This window comes from Pipistrellus kuhlii, unplaced genomic scaffold, assembly GCF_014108245.1.
Source record: "Pipistrellus kuhlii isolate mPipKuh1 unplaced genomic scaffold, mPipKuh1.p scaffold_m20_p_7, whole genome shotgun sequence".
In the NCBI taxonomy this organism is placed as follows: Eukaryota; Metazoa; Chordata; class Mammalia; order Chiroptera; family Vespertilionidae; genus Pipistrellus; species Pipistrellus kuhlii.
In genome coordinates this window covers 10,214,240-10,231,803 of record NW_023425573.1, presented here as the reverse complement: position 1 = coordinate 10,231,803, position 17,564 = coordinate 10,214,240, and the positions used below count along the sequence as shown (strand labels likewise).

The 17,564-nt window shown below is 36.6% G+C and overlaps 1 protein-coding gene across 3 annotated transcripts in view; it reads left to right on the top strand.

Moving 5' to 3' along the window:
* The window catches only part of BMPR2 (bone morphogenetic protein receptor type 2), a 97,104-nt gene that overhangs the window by 62,506 nt on the left and 17,034 nt on the right, over window positions 1-17,564 (top strand). For all 3 annotated transcript variants that reach the window (XM_045575427.1, XM_036422276.2, XM_036422277.2), the window contains 7 exons: window positions 773-883; window positions 1,638-1,729; window positions 4,138-4,368; window positions 5,848-5,962; window positions 10,289-10,449; window positions 11,678-11,825; window positions 16,889-17,025. In XM_045575427.1, the coding sequence (XP_045431383.1) occupies window positions 773-883; window positions 1,638-1,729; window positions 4,138-4,368; window positions 5,848-5,962; window positions 10,289-10,449; window positions 11,678-11,825; window positions 16,889-17,025 (995 nt within the window). The remainder of the gene's footprint in view (window positions 1-772; window positions 884-1,637; window positions 1,730-4,137; window positions 4,369-5,847; window positions 5,963-10,288; window positions 10,450-11,677; window positions 11,826-16,888; window positions 17,026-17,564) is intronic.

The following is a 17,564-nucleotide window of genomic DNA, read 5'->3' as shown; positions in this document are numbered from 1 at the left end:
TGTTTAATTACAACACTGAATATTATATTAGTTTCAGGTGTACAGCACAGTGGTTAGACATTTATATAACTTATGAAGTGATTTCCCAATAAGTCATCTACCTATATGACACTGTACTTAGCTATTATAATATTATTAACTGTATTTCTTATGCTATATTTTACATCACTGTGACTGTTTTGTAACTGCCAATTTGTACTTAATTCCTTTACCTTTTTATTTTGTTAATCCTCACCTGAGGATGTTTTTCCAATGATTTTTAGAGAGAAGGGAGAGGTAGAGACAGAGAGAGGGAAAATCAATTGGTTGCTTTCCACATTTCCTGACCAGGGCCCGGGATCCAGCCTGTAAACAAGGTACATGCTCCTGACTGGAATTGAACTGGGTCCATTTAGTCTGTGGACCCAATGCTCTCTCCTCTGAGCCAAACTGGCTAGGGCTCCTTCACCATTTTTTTTTCCTTTTTTTTTTTCCCTTCACCATTTTAATCATTCCTCTCGAACCCCTCTTCTATCTGGCAACTATCATTTTTTCTCTGTATTTAAGTTCATTTCCGTTTTATTTGTTTATTTTGTTTTTTAGATTTCACTTATAAATGAACTAACATGGTATTTGCCTTTGTTTGACTTATTTCCCTTAGCATAATACCCTCTAATTCCACCCACCTTATTGCAAATGGCAAGATTTCATTTTTATGACCATGTAATATTCCATTATAAATATGTACATCTTCTTTAATGATAACTATATTTTAAAATTTGTTTTCTTTTAGGTCCACCTCATTCATTTAACCGAGATGAAACAATAATCATTGCTTTAGCATCAGTCTCTGTATTAGCTGTTTTGATAGTTGCCTTATGCTTTGGATACAGGATGCTGACAGGTAAAAATAAACTTATTCTGTTGTTTATTAAACATGCCTTTTCGTTGATACTTATTTTCTCATTTTTAAAATCTTTATGCTAAAAAAACATTCTGTAGTACAGTAGTTCCCATCTTTCTCTCTTAACAATCCTTTTTCCTTTAGTGCTTATGAAAAGTTTCAAGCATATACAAAATACCACCCAACTTCAACAATTATCACATCTGTACATCACCCATCTGTTAGTCCCACTCACCACACCTTCTGTGCCACTAGATTATTTTTAAAAAATCACATGTCATTTATGTATAAATACTTTAGTATTATTGCTGAAATAGAAGGATTTAAAATATATATCTCCACAATACCATTGAAAAATTTTAAAAAGTAACAGTAATTTCTCAGTATCATCAAATGTTCAGTTGTTTCTAATAAACTTTAGGTTCTATGAACTTTTAGGAAATCTGCACTCATTCATTGATTTAAATAACAAATAAAACTACCTTTAAGGTCTTGGCAGTATTTTTTAAGGTTTTAAACTAGGTCTGTTACTGGAATCATCTCCCAGAATTCAGATTTCATGTTACTTATCATTCATCTTAATTTATAGATAATTCTTAGTTTAGTAAATAGTTTTACACCCATTGACATTAGGCACAAGCCTTGCTGCCTACCCTTCTGTAGCTCTTCCTTTTAATGGTAATATAATAAAAAGTACAATGAAGTCCTCACTTTAAGAGAAGCACCCAGTAACTACTTCTGCCTATTCCTATAGGGGACCGTAAACAAGGTCTGCACAGTATGAACATGATGGAGGCAGCAGCATCAGAGCCCTCTCTTGACCTAGATAATCTGAAACTGTTGGAGGTAAGATTGTAAGATTATGGACCATTCTTCTGCTTCCATATCTGAGACTGTGACTTTATTCACTTACTGAATTATTTGTTTATTTATTCAGTAAGTATTTATTGAGTATCAGTTTAGTGCCAAGACTATTCTAGGCACTGAGAATGTAGCTGAACAATACAGATAACCCTCTTGAGACTTCCATTGTAGTGGGAGAGAGTCTATAAACAGGTAAACCAATGTATATTATTTCAAGTAATAGTAAGTGCTATGGAGAAAAATAAAATGGACAAGAATGTAAGAAAGTTATGGAAAAGGGGTTATTAAAGAAAGTATATTTAGAAAGGAATTGAGCTTTGAGTACAGACTTCAACAGAGTTTGGTAATAAGGATGCGAAATTCTGAGAAGTATGTGCTGGCGTCAGGCTGGGGTACCTCAGACCGCACCCCTCGCCCCAGAGCCAGGCCAGAGGATCTGAGGCCATGCCCCCTACCTGGCGGGGCTTCACCGGGGACCTCAAGGTACGCTTTCCATCCTGGTGCTGGGCTAGGGGACCTCAGGCTGCTTCCCCCGCCCCAGTGCCAGGTCTGGGGACCTCAGGCCACACCCTCCACCAGGTAGAGCTTGAGGGGGGACTTCAGGCCATGCTCCCCACCCCAGCCCCAGGCCGGGGGACCTCAGATTACGTCCACCCGCCCAGCGGAGTTTGATAGGGAACCTCAGGCCAAGTCCCCCACCTGGTGGGGCTTGATGGAGGACCTCAAGGCATGCCCCTGCCTCCGTCTGGGCTGGGAGACCTCAGGCCATGCCCCCCATCCTGTCCCTGGGCCAGGGGACCTGAGACTTTGCCCCCTGCCCAGCAGGGCTTGACAAGGGTGGGACTGGCCAGGTCTGGATCTAGCTCAATGTGGGGAGCCGGCCTGTTCTGGGTCTCAAATGATTTTGAGGTGCATGTGGATAGGGAGGGATTTGACTCTGGGTCCCGTGGTGTGCCCCAGACTCTGACAGGAGGAAAGTTTTCCTGTACATTTTACTAATTTTCTTTCATCTCTGATGTTTCTATTATAGAGAAAGGGCAAATAGCAATATTAAATTATTTCCTCTAATCCCCTTTTAATGTGCATGAATTTCATGCAGCGAGTCAGAAGTAGATATATAAATCTGATCCTCAAACTGCAGAGACTGTTAAATAATAGACATGATAGATTTGATAATATAAAACATTTTAAGAACCTTTCATTTTGGAGAAAAATATAACAAAGTTAAAAGCCAGATACAAAAAAAGTATTTCAACACAGAAACAAAGAATTGATACAGAGCTAGTATCAATCAATATGAGGAAATAATTTTTTAAAATGGACAAAAGAAATGAACTAACAATTCACAAAAGAAGTAAGTGTGGCTAATAAATGTATTATAATTAGATGTCTAATTTACTACATTGAAAAAAAAACGTATTAAAACCATAGGATTTTATCCTGGACTGAGTAAAAGAAACACTCCCAAACATTGCTGATTTAACCAGATATTGATAAACCTTTCTAAGAACAGTCTATCTTTTTGTTAAATTTTATCTTAGAAACAGTGAGTGAAATATAACAAATAGCCTTAAATTGATTATAGTAAATCCTTTACCTATTTCAATAAAAAAGTGAGAGAAATCCCCAGAAGTCAAAAAATGAAAAGAACAGATTGCGTTTTGCTGGTTGTGTATTAAGTAACTTTTAATTTTATATCATAGATATTGTGAATATGAATATGGTGCAGACTCTGTGTTCTTTAGATTCTTCTGAAGGGTATTTACTTTCAATGTTTGTTTTAGTAGGCATTTATCTTGGTTGGACACATTGCAAACTCTTCTCAGATGGAAGCTCAAATCTTAGTTCAGTTACTTTGTCTTTAGCAGGAATTTGTTCCATGCACTCACTCCATTCCCTCCTCTCTGATTCTCCTTTCTGAAGTTCTCCCCCACTTTCCAGCAGCCATGATTATCCCAAATTCTGTCCTCTGGTTCCTGGGGCCAGAAAGATTATGGATTTCCTATTCTGTTTTTAGCTCCAATGCACAGCGCTGACTGCAGCCCACTCTCAGGCTAAGAGATATAAAAGGGGGTAACGTGCCATTCCTTTCTTCTAAGTGTTGACTCCTTTCGCTATTTAGCTCCTTTTCTTCATTCTCCAGCACTTTTAGTTTTTTTTACATTTTTCCCCAGAGTTTATTGTTGCTGTCTTTGGGAAGGCTGGGTCTAGTAGTTGCTTCCTGAGCCATATAAAATGTGGACTTGATTGGTTCCTTGACAATGACATAATTTAACCTTTAAGCCATAGAGAACTGTGGCACACTTATGGATTTACACTTTACTTAGTAAATTTTATTGTTCCGTTGTGATTTGAATTAATACCTTGCTTGCTTCAAAACAAATTTGCAGCTGATTGGCCGGGGTCGATATGGAGCAGTATATAAAGGTTCCTTAGATGAGCGTCCAGTTGCTGTAAAAATGTTTTCCTTCACAAACCGTCAGAATTTTATCAACGAGAAGAACATTTACAGAGTGCCTTTGATGGAACATGACAACATTGCTCGCTTTATAGTTGGAGATGAGAGAGTCACTGCAGATGGACGCATGGAATATTTGCTTGTGATGGAGTACTATCCCAATGTAAGTCCTTCATTCAATAAACAGATTTATATGAGCAGTCAATCAGATATTCAGTAGAACATTGCTGGTTTGCAAACTGGTTACTAAGGGTCTGCATTGAGATAAGGATCTCACACAGAATGTGAATTAACTGTCACAAGTTAACTGTTTAGTACCCCTCACCTCTCCAACCCTTCCCTCCCCCCACCCTCTCACCCCTCCACAAGACTTTCTTGATGAAGGAACAGCAGTGCTTTGATTGACATTCATTCCGGTGCAAGCTCCTTATCCCATCCCAGGCTGGTTGGTAATAAAGAGCTTGTGGATAAGTACTTTGAGTAGCACTGGCACATACATATTTACAAAAATCTATTTTCTTTTTTTTTTTTTAATTTAATTAATTAATTAATTTATTTTTACATATTTTATTGATTTTTCCCCCTCCCTCCCTCCCACACATCCCCTCCCTCCCCAGAGCTTTATGTCCATTGGTTGTACTTATATGCATGTATAAAAGTCCTTCAGTTGATCTATTATCTCCCCCAGATCCTCCTCCCCTCCCCACTGAAATTTGACAATCTGCTTGTTGCTTTACTGTCTCTGAATCTATCTTTTGGTTCATCAGTTTATAATGATCTTTATTATCCACAAATGAGTGAGGTCATGTGGTGTTTCTCTTTCATTGATTGGCTTATTTCACTCAGCATGATGTTTTCCAATTCCATCCAGGTTGCTGCAAATGATGAGAATTCCTTCTTTTTTATGGCAGCATAGTATTCCATTGTGTAGATGTACCATAGTTTTTGGATCCAATCATCTGCTGACGGGCACCTAGGCTGTTTCCAAATTCTGGCTATGGTAGATTGTGCTGCTATGAACATAGGGGTGCATATATCCTTTCTGATTGGTGTTTCTAGTTTCTTGGGATATATTCCTAGGAGAGGGATTACTGGATCAAATGGGAGTTCCATTTTCAGTTTTTTGAGGAAATTCCACACTGTTCTCCACAGTGGTTGCACCAGTCTGCATTCCCACCAGCAGTGCACGAGGGTTCCTTTTTCTCCACAACCTCGCCAACTCTTGTCGTTTGTTGATTTGTTGATGTTGGCCATTCTGACAGGTCAAAAATCTATTTTCTATTTGTAAAACATAACGATATAATGTGTATTTGTACTGATAAGAGGTATAGTGTAAAGAAAGAGTCTAAACTCATTTTCTATCTTAATTTGAAATCAAGAAGTATTTAAAATGAAATAATTACATAATTTTAAATATTGGAAAAATCAATAATGATAATGTTTAAATTTCTTTTTTTCTTTCTCTCTACCCAAGGAAATGTCTTACTCCTTCAAGATTCTGAAATATTATAATTTACTAGATATCCATGGAATCCTAAACTATGCAAGCCCTTTATAAGACTTCTAACTTACCTTTTAATCAAGTAAATTAATTGCAGTATTTTCTCTCTCTCTCTCCCTCTCTCTTTTGCCTTCTAAATAGGGATCACTATGCAAGTATCTTAGTCTCCATACAAGTGATTGGGTAAGCTCTTGCCGTCTGGCTCATTCTGTGACTAGAGGACTGGCTTATCTTCATACAGAATTACCACGAGGAGGTAAGACAATGAATAGAAGATGAATGATACTCATGTGGAGTCAAAATTAAAGGGAAATTTATTCATATCTTCAAAGTAAAAGTATATATTATATATAGCAGATTTATTAGCCAGCTATTTGAAAGATCTGATGTGAGAACTGTATTTTAAATCTAATAGGAAGAATGAGAAAAAATAATTTCAAGACTCTAGAGGAGTCATGATACCATTGAGAATTTGATTAAAGCTCTGAACACTGTTCTTGCAAAGATACCTGTATAGACATACTTTTAAAAATGTTCTTTTAATATATTTGCATTCCCAGACAGCATGACTCAGTGGTTGACCATAGACCTGTGAACCAGGAGGTCATAGTTTGATTCCCAGTCAGGGCACGTGCTCGGGTTGTGTGCTCAATCCTCAGTGTGGATCATGGAGGAGGCAGCTGATCAATGACTCTCTCTCATCATTGATATTTCTGTCTGTCTTTCCCTCTCCTTTCCTCTCTGAAATCAATAAAAAATATTTTAAAAAAAATACATTTGCTTTCTGACTTTGTTTCAAAATACACCTCATATCATAGGCACCTCTAAATTAGCTTTGCTGCGAAAATCTGTCTTTGTGCTTACTCCCCTTACAGCATTTTCCTGTCACACTACAGACTAGAACATTGTTTTTTCAGTTTCTCTGACCTCGGTAGTGAAGAGACTTCTTAATGTATCAATTTCTTAGATCTTTGTTCCATTATATAATAGCATGGATCATCTTTTCTAGCTGCTGCTTCATATATAAATAATTTCTCCTGAATAATTTAGCAGTTCATTTATCTTGACATCTTGCTTTTCCTGAATTCAGAATTGACCAGTGTTATTATCTGTGTCAGCAACTTGATGCACTCACTCACTTTAGTGCTTTGGCACATTAGCCATTTGGACTGTGTTTCCTTACTCTTAAATATTGTTATAACTCCTTTAATAAGCTGGCTTAGAACAGAACTTGAAATATCTTTCTAACCCCCTTGTCAAGGCTTGCCTAATTCAGCAAGGTTTCATGTCAAACATTGGCTGAAAAGGATTGCCATCAAGTAAGAGTTTTATTTAAGTGCATATCTTAGTCTTAAATATTATTTAATATTTTCACTAGTTAACCTTTTTAAAAAAATGTATATACATATGCTATTGCAAGAAAGTATGATGGCTGTGTGAACTTACGATTTTACCTATTATTTTAAAAATAGTCCAACTATACTATACTATTTCAAAACATTTTATTTTTTATATATATATTTTATTGATTTCAGAGAGGAAGGGAGAGAGAGATAGAAACATCAATGATGAGAATCATTGATTGGCTTCCTCCTGCACACCCCACACTGGAGGGATTGAGCTTGCAACCCAGGCATATGTCCTTGGCTGGAATCGAACCTGGGACCCATTAGCCTGCAGGCCGACACTCTATCCACTGAGCCAAACCCGCTAGGGTGACTATTTCAAAACATTTAAAAGGTATTTTCACACACACCCACTCCCCAAGAACTCTGTTCTTCCCAGTATTTTCAAATATAACTTTGCTGTTTAGAAATTTTGTAATGAGGAATAATACAGTTTGTTATTCATTCAACTGTTTTTTGCTTCAGAATAAGTTGTTGAATCTATTTATTTATAATTGGTTCTCCCTATGAATTTTTTTCTAGTAATAATATCAAATATAACTTATAAAAAAATCTAAGAATGATTATATATATATCACTCAAACCTAACCAGAAAATTACTATTAAAATTACTATTACTATTTGTTTATGTATATCCTTCCATGTCCTTTGTGTGCTTGTTCTCTGTCTATATGTTTGTCTGACTTTGTATAAGTATCCACAGAGACACTATTTTTCATTCAGGTTTTTTAAAAAAAAATCATAATTAATATTATGTCCCTGCTTTCTTTTGCGATATTTGTCTGGTGCAGTGCTCCTGTCCAAAGTCCTGCTCCTTTCTGTGTAACATCCCACCCACCCCTTATAAAAAAGATTAAAATGAATACTGAGGGTATCTTTAAAGGCAAAAAAAGTATCAAAAGGGCAGTCTATAGTTTACCCTTTGCATTGGTGATGAATGCTAATCTTGCTTCATATCTTCTTTTCTCTTCTTTCCCTTTTGTTCATCTTTCTTATTTTCTTTTCTTTATTTTTTAAAAATAAATATACTTTATTGATTTTTTACAGAGAGGAAGGGAGAGGGATAGAGAGTTAGAAACATCGATGAGAGAGAAACATCGACCAGCTGCTTCCTGCACACCCCCTCCTGGGGATGTGCCCGCAACCAAAGTACATGCCCTTGGCAGGAATCAAACCCGGGACCTTCCAGTCCGCAGACCGATACTCTATCAACTGAGCCAAACCGGTTTCGGCTCTCTTGTTTTCTTTAAAAAAATTTTTTTTTAATAGAACAAAGTATTGCCCAATTTTTCCCTCTGGCTGTCTCACTGAGTCATTGCACATTCTCCCCAATCTTAACCTGATTTAATGTGTAAGATCTTTTAGTTTTAAGTATTTATTTGGTATTATTAGTATATAAACATTTTCCAGTGTCTATAAATTTTCTTACATAAATATCAGCCTGAGATTATACACAGACTTATCTTGTTTTTATTCAGAATAAGAAATGAAGCTCTTTTTGGGGTTGAGTTGAGCCGTATTAGTAGAAGCTTTGGAAGGTGGGTCCAGTGAGTGAGAATGGGAGAAAATGAGAAGAAAACAACTCTTTTATAAACTTTGTAACTACCGTATTTTCTGGCGTATAAGACGACACTGTGTTGTAGTAAAAAGCCTGCTCAGATTGGCCAGAGTCAGAGAGGGGGTCTATTAAAAAAAAGAACTGGTGTTGCCTCGGAAGTGGGGGGGTTGTCTTATATAGCAAATATAGGCCTAAACCTATGTTTTAACTGCAAAATTAGGGGGTCGTCTTATACGCCGGAAAATATGGCACCATTTTTTCTTCCAATTGTGCTGTTGCTTATATATATATATATCTCAGTATCCTCTGTAGTTTTATTGTTGATGAAAGTTCAATCTAGTACTTGTTAATGAAAGTAATAAATATAAATACTATGTCTATTTGGTCCTCAATATGAACATTCAATAAACATCATTGACTTTGGATCACTGTATTCTTTGGATACTTAGTGAGTTATTTTAAATTTTAAAAATTGTACTATGAAATGTTTTTGATTTCAAGAGCTGTGGTCTTGATGTGGTCTTAATATAGTTTTCTTACAGAGAGGGAAAAAATGTGGTGTTTCTGATGAGGGGCTTAGTTCAGATATATTCTTTCAGTCTGCAAACATTTTCTCTGTGCCAGGCCTTTGAATTAAGGAAAAACATGTTCTTTCTGTCATGGAACATGTAGTATAGTGATAAACAAATAATAGAATAAGCATAACAGTGCTTTGTTTCTCTGTAAAATGAGAAAACATGTTTTCTTAACTTGCTGAGTAATAGCAGCTCCACCTCTTGTTCTCTTAGTCTGTTGTAAAACTGCTTCTAGTTTGATTTGAAAAACTGAGGTGGGATTAGAGACATGGCTAAACCTTAGGGCAGAACTGGGATATTCTATCACAGGTTTGGTCTGTTAAACCATATGAGAAAAGTGTAAGGTACATATACAAATTTTGAAGGCATGACAATTTTTTATTAATACTTGTTTTAGATGTGTTGACCTTTTTTTGTTGTTGTTTTACCAGATATCCCTTTTTCTATTGCCTCTTTTTGCTACCCTACAATAGCAATTTTCAATCAGTGTACCGTAAGAATTTTTAAAACATACTATACATTTCTATTTAGTCAAGAACACTGACCTCTTTTTCCTTAGATTGTAAAAACAAAAACAAAAACAGTCAACACAATAGCTATCAGTGTACATGAATAAAAATTATACCTTTTTTTTGGAGTCAGATTGGCAAAAATATATATATTTTGATGTGCCACTGAATTTCAGTAATCAGTATATGTGTGCATAAGATGAAAAGGGTTGAAAATCACTGCCCTAAAATGAAGAGGAAAAAACAAGTATGTGTTAAAATTAGAAGCAACAGCATGTTGGCTATTATTTACAGTTGAAGTTTCAAACTTAATTACACATACAACGGGAGTTATGTTATAAAATATAACTGAAAATAGTAATGATTCTGAGTTAAAATTTTGATTTCTTATGTTCTTTTTTTGTTATTAGAAAATAATAGGTAGAAAAAAAACTACCTTTTATAGTTATGTTGTAGTTCCTGTTACTTGCATACTCATTTCATGTCCAATAGTGCTATTTAAGCATTAATGAATATTTAAATTTATCCAAACAGATCATTATAAACCTGCAATTTCCCATCGAGATTTAAACAGCAGAAATGTCCTGGTGAAAAATGATGGAACTTGTGTTATCAGTGACTTTGGGTTGTCCATGAGACTGACTGGTAATAGACTGGTACGCCCAGGAGAAGAAGATAATGCAGCCATAAGTGAGGTGCGTGCATACAGGAAGAATCATACGGGCATACTTTGAAAACATTATGAATTGCATTTAAGAATCCACTACCTTGATAACTACTCATAATTATCCTTATACTAGGGGCCCAAATTTGTGCACCTTGAAAGGAACTGCGGGCCATGAAGCTGTGATAGGCACAGGGGTGGGTCTCTGCCCATCCTCTGTGCCCATGACCAGCCCCTCTCACTGTGGCCCTCATTCCCCTCTCTGCCTGCAGCCCCATTCCCACTGCTGCTGCCCTCAAGTGCTGATGGGGTGCTGGCCCTGGTCGCACCCACTGAAGGCACGGAGTGATCGGGGCCAGCTCCACCAGTGAGTGTGAGCGGGGCTGGCACCAGCAGCAGGTGCAAGTGCCAGGCAGGACCATGGCACACAGGAGCAAAGAATTTTCAGTAACTGCTAGAGGCTCGCCCCGACGGCAGTGACCCATGCCCCACCGTGGTCTGGTGCTCCTGCTCACCTGCTCTACCATGGCCGACGCCCACCGTGTTCTGCCGGTCGTCAGCACACGTCATAGCAACTGGTTGTTCGGTTGTCCTAGTTATTCTGCCATTTGGTCTATTTGCATATTAGCCTTTTATTATATAGGATTATATAGGATCCCACTAATTATAGCATTTTAGAAATTACAAAATTAAGAAATACCAAAAAGACACTGCATAGAGTTCATCAACTTATTCTGGAAGTCACTGCCGTTCAAATTCATTTTTTATAAGCAGTAGGAAGAAGTTTGTAGGAATTGATTTTTGAAGTAGGAGTAAAATTATCAAGGTGAAACATTACCTAGTCACCTTCTGATAAATCACTATTACAATGTGGAGCACATCCTTCTGTGGCCTTTTTCTCTGCATTTACATATACAAGTCTGTACATACATTTATATTTTTTTATGATCTTAAAAACTAAGTGGTATGCATATTGTTTTGCATTTTTCTTATTGTGTCTTAAAGGTGGTTTTTTAATGTTGATATGCAATGGAAGATCTAGCTCATTTTTTATTGATTCTGTTCAGTAGGATGTATTGACCACAGTTTAATTATTCAAAGGCATTTTGTAGATTAAAAAATTAGGTATGAACAGTTTCAGTAGCATGGTTAGGATACAATAACTTATTAACATCTTGTTGATATGAAATTGATGTATAATTTCTGTCTAATGTATGCCCTTCATTCTCATTCCAAAAATTGATGCTCTAATTTTTCAGGTTGGTACAATCAGATATATGGCACCAGAAGTTCTAGAAGGAGCTGTGAACCTGAGGGACTGTGAATCAGCTTTGAAACAAGTAGACATGTATGCTCTTGGACTAATCTATTGGGAGATATTTATGAGATGTACAGACCTCTTCCCAGGTAAGAGATCTATCAAAAATTGATATATGAATTTTATACAAAGCAGTTATGTCTGCTTTTTCTACTTATATTAAAGAAAGTCAACTTTATGCTTTTACTTTCTCTTTAATATTTTTTATTGTTGATGGTATTACAGATTTTGACTTTCATTTAAACCTTTAGTTTAGTGCCATCTAGTGTTGAGAAACATTATTAGCCAGAAGGAAAAACTAAAAGGACTCCATATTTGCATTGAGGGCAATTTAATTAATTGCTCACAATAGCTTATCTAACCATATTTAGTTTGGTCTCTGATTGCCTTAGCAGTCATAATTTTCCTTATGCACCCTCAGAGCATTTGATAAGCTATACTTACATTGTGTCCTAAATTGATTCAATAAGGAATTAGAAGCAATGAATTAACCAGTGTAACACTTTTTCTTTTCTATCTTTTTTTAAAATTCTCTCTTCTTGCCTTCCTACTTTCCTTCATCCTTTCAATGAAAGAATATTCATCTAATGTGAATGCTATGCTTTGTTTGAGGCTTACTTACTTGCTATGCTTTGTTTGAGGCTTACTTGAAATAACCAGATGAGTTTGTTTTCTCCTTTTGTTAGTATTTTTTGCATCACTGTTATATAGAATCTTAACTACATGGGGTACAAAATGATTTGATATAAATGGTCTCTATTTTATAGGAATAACACTAAAAATATAGAAAAAGGAAAAACAGACCATTGAATCACCATTGGACAAATTTATGAAATGGAACTATTTCATAAAAATAGAGATTAATAGTAGGGTTAAAATTTTTGGCTTTAAAAACAGGAAGCATTTAATAATAGTTTATAATTCTAAAATATGATGAAATTAATTATTTAGATTAATCAGAGGTCTGTCATTTCTTATTTGGAAGTATATTTTTTAGTTATTTGGAAGTACAGAGTACCTTGAGGTGTTTTTCTGCAAATTGCAGGAACTGTAGTATAATTATAGTATTATTGGAACTTTGGAACTTTTTATTTCTAGTATTGAAACTTAAGCCACAGATTTTTATTTATTTTATTTTATTTTTTTTATTATTTTTTTTGGCTTTTTTTTTTAATTTTTTTTAAATCAATCTTTATTGTTCATATTGTTACAAAGGTTCCCAATTTCTTCCCCCCTCCACCAGGTTCCCACCCCACCCTCTGCCCCCTCCCCATCCCCCATTGTCCTCATTCATAGGTGCAGTTTATGTTCAGTCTCTTCCTCCCTCCCTTTCCCTGATAGTAAATCCCTTTTCAGATAGTAAATCAGTTACTTAGCATTTTCTCATATCAATAATACCACCACATGCCCAATGATACATTTCACACAAAAGACATTTCCAAATAGGTCAACCTGCCTCATCCAGGCCCCACCCAAGGCACTCACAGATCAACACTCCAGCCCTATACTAACTCAACACATCCAGATCTAAGCCTTCATCACTTGATTGAGCAGACCCTCAAGTTCCCACAAAAGTTTCCAGCCATGTCTGAGAGGCAGCCGTGGGGCAGGGGCAGGCGAGGAGCGAGCTGTTCCGGGCCTGGCTGCTCCGGGCCTGACCTCTGTTGCTCTGGTTCGTTCCACAACCAGCTGCTCCGGGTCTGGTCACTGCCATTCCCGACCTAGTTGCTCTGGACCTGGCTGCTGCTGCTCCGGGCCTGGCCGCACCCGACCCGGCTGCTCTGGGCCCGTCTGCTCCGGGCCCGGCCATTCTGGGCCTGGCCGCTCCCAGCCTGGCAGCTGCTGCTCCGGGCCTGGTCGCACAAGACCCGGCTGCTCCGGGCCTGGCCACTCCCAGCCTGGCAGCTGCTGCTCCGGGCCTGGCCGCATCCAACCCGGCTGCTTCAGGCCTGGCCACTCCCAGCCTGGCAGCTGCTGCTCTGGGCCTGGCCGCACCCGACCCGGCTGCTCTGGGCCTGGCTTCTCCGGGCCCGGCCGTTCCGGGCCTGGCCGCTCCCAGCCTGGCAGCTGCTGCTCCGGGCCTGGCCGCACCCGACCCAGCTGCTCCGGGCCTGGCCGCTCCCAGCCTGGCAGCTGCTGCTCCGGGCCTAGGCCACAGATTTTTAAAAATACACTAACCCAGAATTGTTTTTATAGAAATATGTCTGACTAAATGACTCTTATAGTATTAGCATTAGTAGACTGCCATCAGCAACATTTTAAAGCAATTACTGCATTCAAAGAATAATTATTGCTTTTCATCTGATAAATAATAAAAGAACAATATTAGATGTTTATAAAGAGGAAAGGCAAAATCTTGGAAGAATTATAATAGAACTAGAAGGAGTTTTAAAAAGGAAAAAGAGATAGCGTATTACTATTTAATAATGCAGAGTCTCAGTTTGGAAAGATAAAAAAAAATTCTGGAGATTGGTGGTGGTGATGGTTCCACAACATTATTAATATTCTAAGTGCAATAGAACTGTACACTTCAAAATGGTTAAAATGGTCAGTTTTATGTTATATATATATTTAATTATATACAATAAATCAATGAGAGAATCATTGATCAGCTTTCTCCTGCAGGCCCCTCAATGGGGATTGAGCCTGCAACCCCAGGCTCTTGACCAGAATTGAACCCAGGACCCTTAAGTCCGCAGGCCCATGCTCTATCTACTGAGCCAAATCAGCTAGGGCAGTACATGTTTTATTAATAAATGGGCACACTATGTAAGCTGACTCCAAAATACAGGTGGAGGAGGTGGGGAGGATGATAAATGGTGAAGGATGGACTTGGAGAGGTGAACACGCAATATAGTGTACAGATGATCTATTGTGGAATTGTGCACCTGAAACCTGTATAATTTTGTTAAACAGTGTCCTTCCAGTAAATTCAATAAAAGGGAAAAAATATTAACAAAATGAATGAATAAGGTATTTCTATTACAAAGGAAGAATGAAATGCTGCCAAGTTTATATACACGAGGGAGAAAGAAAAAAAAAAAAAGGCAAGAAAAAGAAAGAGAAAAGTGTAATTTAAGTAAGGGACTAAGAATTCCTAACTTCTTGGAGGCATAATTAACAAGTAGCAAGTGTCGTGAGAAGCAAGGATTGGCATCTGTTAGTCTTGGCTATCCTTTTATCTATTTTGGACAGTTTGAGAGGAAATAGGATTATAGAACTTCCCTTAAGCAATTAAGTGATTATAAAGTTTAAGACAATTGTTCCACTGCCTAATATGAAATTAGCTCTATACAAGTATCTATGAAATAATTAGATTTAGAACCATGAAAACTTAGTAAAAGTTTATTAACTCTTAATGTTATTCAAATCACAAGACAAGATTGTGCCTCATTTAGCAGGTTTTCTCATTGTGATTTAAACCTGATTAAAACAAATAAGTAAAACTGTATTTTTACTTATTCTACTAAACCAGTGTTTGAAGAAAAAAAATAACTAATAAGTAATACTGGAAGGGAATTATGTGTGTTGTGTATATATGTCAAAGAGATAAGATATACTAGTAAATACTTTACAGTTCAAAGATGATATGGATTGAGGTTTTATCATATGAGGATTTATTAAGGTGATATACTAACAAGCAATGTTAAACCCTTTAGTTTTGTCTTTCAAGTTCATTGTTCATGGTTATTGATTAAAAAATAAGTATCTGCTGAAATGTTTAGAGCATGTAAAAATATCACATATTTATAGATAGTGTAATATTCCAAAAAATTTTGGGTTATGCTGCATAGATTATAGATTTAATCTTTGTAAATAGCCTATATAATAAAAGCATAGTATGCAAATTATCCTCTTGACCAGGTGCTCGTCTAGGAAGGGGGCCAGCCGGGGGAATGGAGGGAGACCCCAGCCGGCAGCCTCTAGGGACTCTTACCAAAGCATGACTCTATATATATAGACTAAAGGCCCGTTGCATGAATGATATTCATGGAAGAATAGGCCTTCCTTCCCCTGGCTTCACTCCCAGCCTCTGGTAGCTGGCAAGTCCCCGCTTCTGCCTGGAGCACCGCTCCTGTAGCTCCCTCCGCCACCCCACCTCTAGTGTTTTTAATATTGATGGAGGACAGTGTTTATAGATTCTTTTGAGTATTCAAATTGAAACATAAAACTTAAATTGCATGTTTTTTCTATCTCAATCTCTCTGAAATGAATAAAAAAATATTTTTAAAAAATGACTTTTGCAAGGTAGAAAGGATACCAATATTAGGAACTAAGTGCCTTATAATGGTGTCTTTCTTCTGAATTATTCTGTCATTTTAATTGGTGTGAAGGGTGGGGAGAGGAGGCTTAGAGCAGTGAGGAGACAAAAGGTCTCTATTTTTTCAGAGACCTTTGCCAAGATTTTGACTAGATGATGGTTTTCTGAAAGTTGGTCCCAGAGGTCTTCTTGTGTAGCTCAATATGTTTATTAAGTTTACTTTGATAACATTTTGTAAAAGTTATAAGCCTCTCATTACAAGCCCAGATTATGCTTTTTGAGCAGTGGTAGAATACTTAATGATACTTAAAAACCTTGATTTAGAAACTGTTTGATAAGAGGAATGTTTTAAAAGATCAATATATTGGTTTTCCAGTCAAATGGTTGATATACAATTTTTTTGTGACACTTGATACAGATTGTATCATTCTAGCTGTATTATAATAGAGCAAATTTCATAATTAGATATGATGGCTGTACAACCCTACCAGTTTTGTTCTGTTCTATAGTTGTGTTTGTTGTGCTAGATCCTGGACATCTTCTCATATTCAGTATATTTGATTCCTATATGGCATAAGAATTCAGGCATATTAATATGTATATATGAAAAAATCTTTTCCCTCCAAATTTTGTAATGCTTAGAAACCATTTAAAAATAGCTTTTCATCATTGAAACTACTGTTTAACTTATAAAAAAGCATTTAATTTATCAGAGACTATTATAAGTGAAAAATTTATTAATAATGCATTAAACCCACAAAAGCATTTCTTTAGAGTTTCCAAATATGGGAAAGAATTAAGGAAAAAAAAAAGATTGTGACAATTTCCTGTAATGATATCATTTTATGGTAATTGGACATTTTACTCTGTCCTTTAAAAAAAAATTCACAGGTGAATCTGTACCAGAATACCAGATGGCTTTTCAGACAGAAGTTGGAAACCATCCCACTTTTGAAGATATGCAGGTTCTGGTGTCTAGGGAAAAACAGAGACCCAAGTTCCCAGAAGCTTGGAAAGAAAATAGCCTGGTAAGAAAAAACTAAATTATTAAAAACATGACTTAATGACTATGTTTTAACGTTGTTTGAAGCAAAAATAGACTGTTAATAATGTTAATAGTTTTTTAGCCTTTTCTAATGCCAAAAATCCAACTTACTTGATTTTTTTAAAGTCAACTTACTTGACTTTTGTTGCTATGTATTTTTAAAAATTTCAGTATAAAAAAGTTCCCTTTTTAGTTCAGTTTCAGTTTTTTCCAAGTATAAAATATTATTTAAATAGACTATTATGTGTTAAGTTTGTCAGATTGATAACAACTGGAATAATTAACAAGTTAATATTTTCAACGTTATTGGAATTCCATCTTACTCACTTAAGAATAGTACCAAAAGTGTAAATTAGTGCAAACTTAACAATTCAGTGGCTAATGGAAAATTAGGCTGCACCAAAAAGAAAGCAAGGTACATCCTATAAATCCTGCATATTAAAACATGCAGCTCACGTCATTGAAATATCTTCAAAGGCTCCTATCATTTCAGTAAATTGTTGCCATGATACTAAAAACATC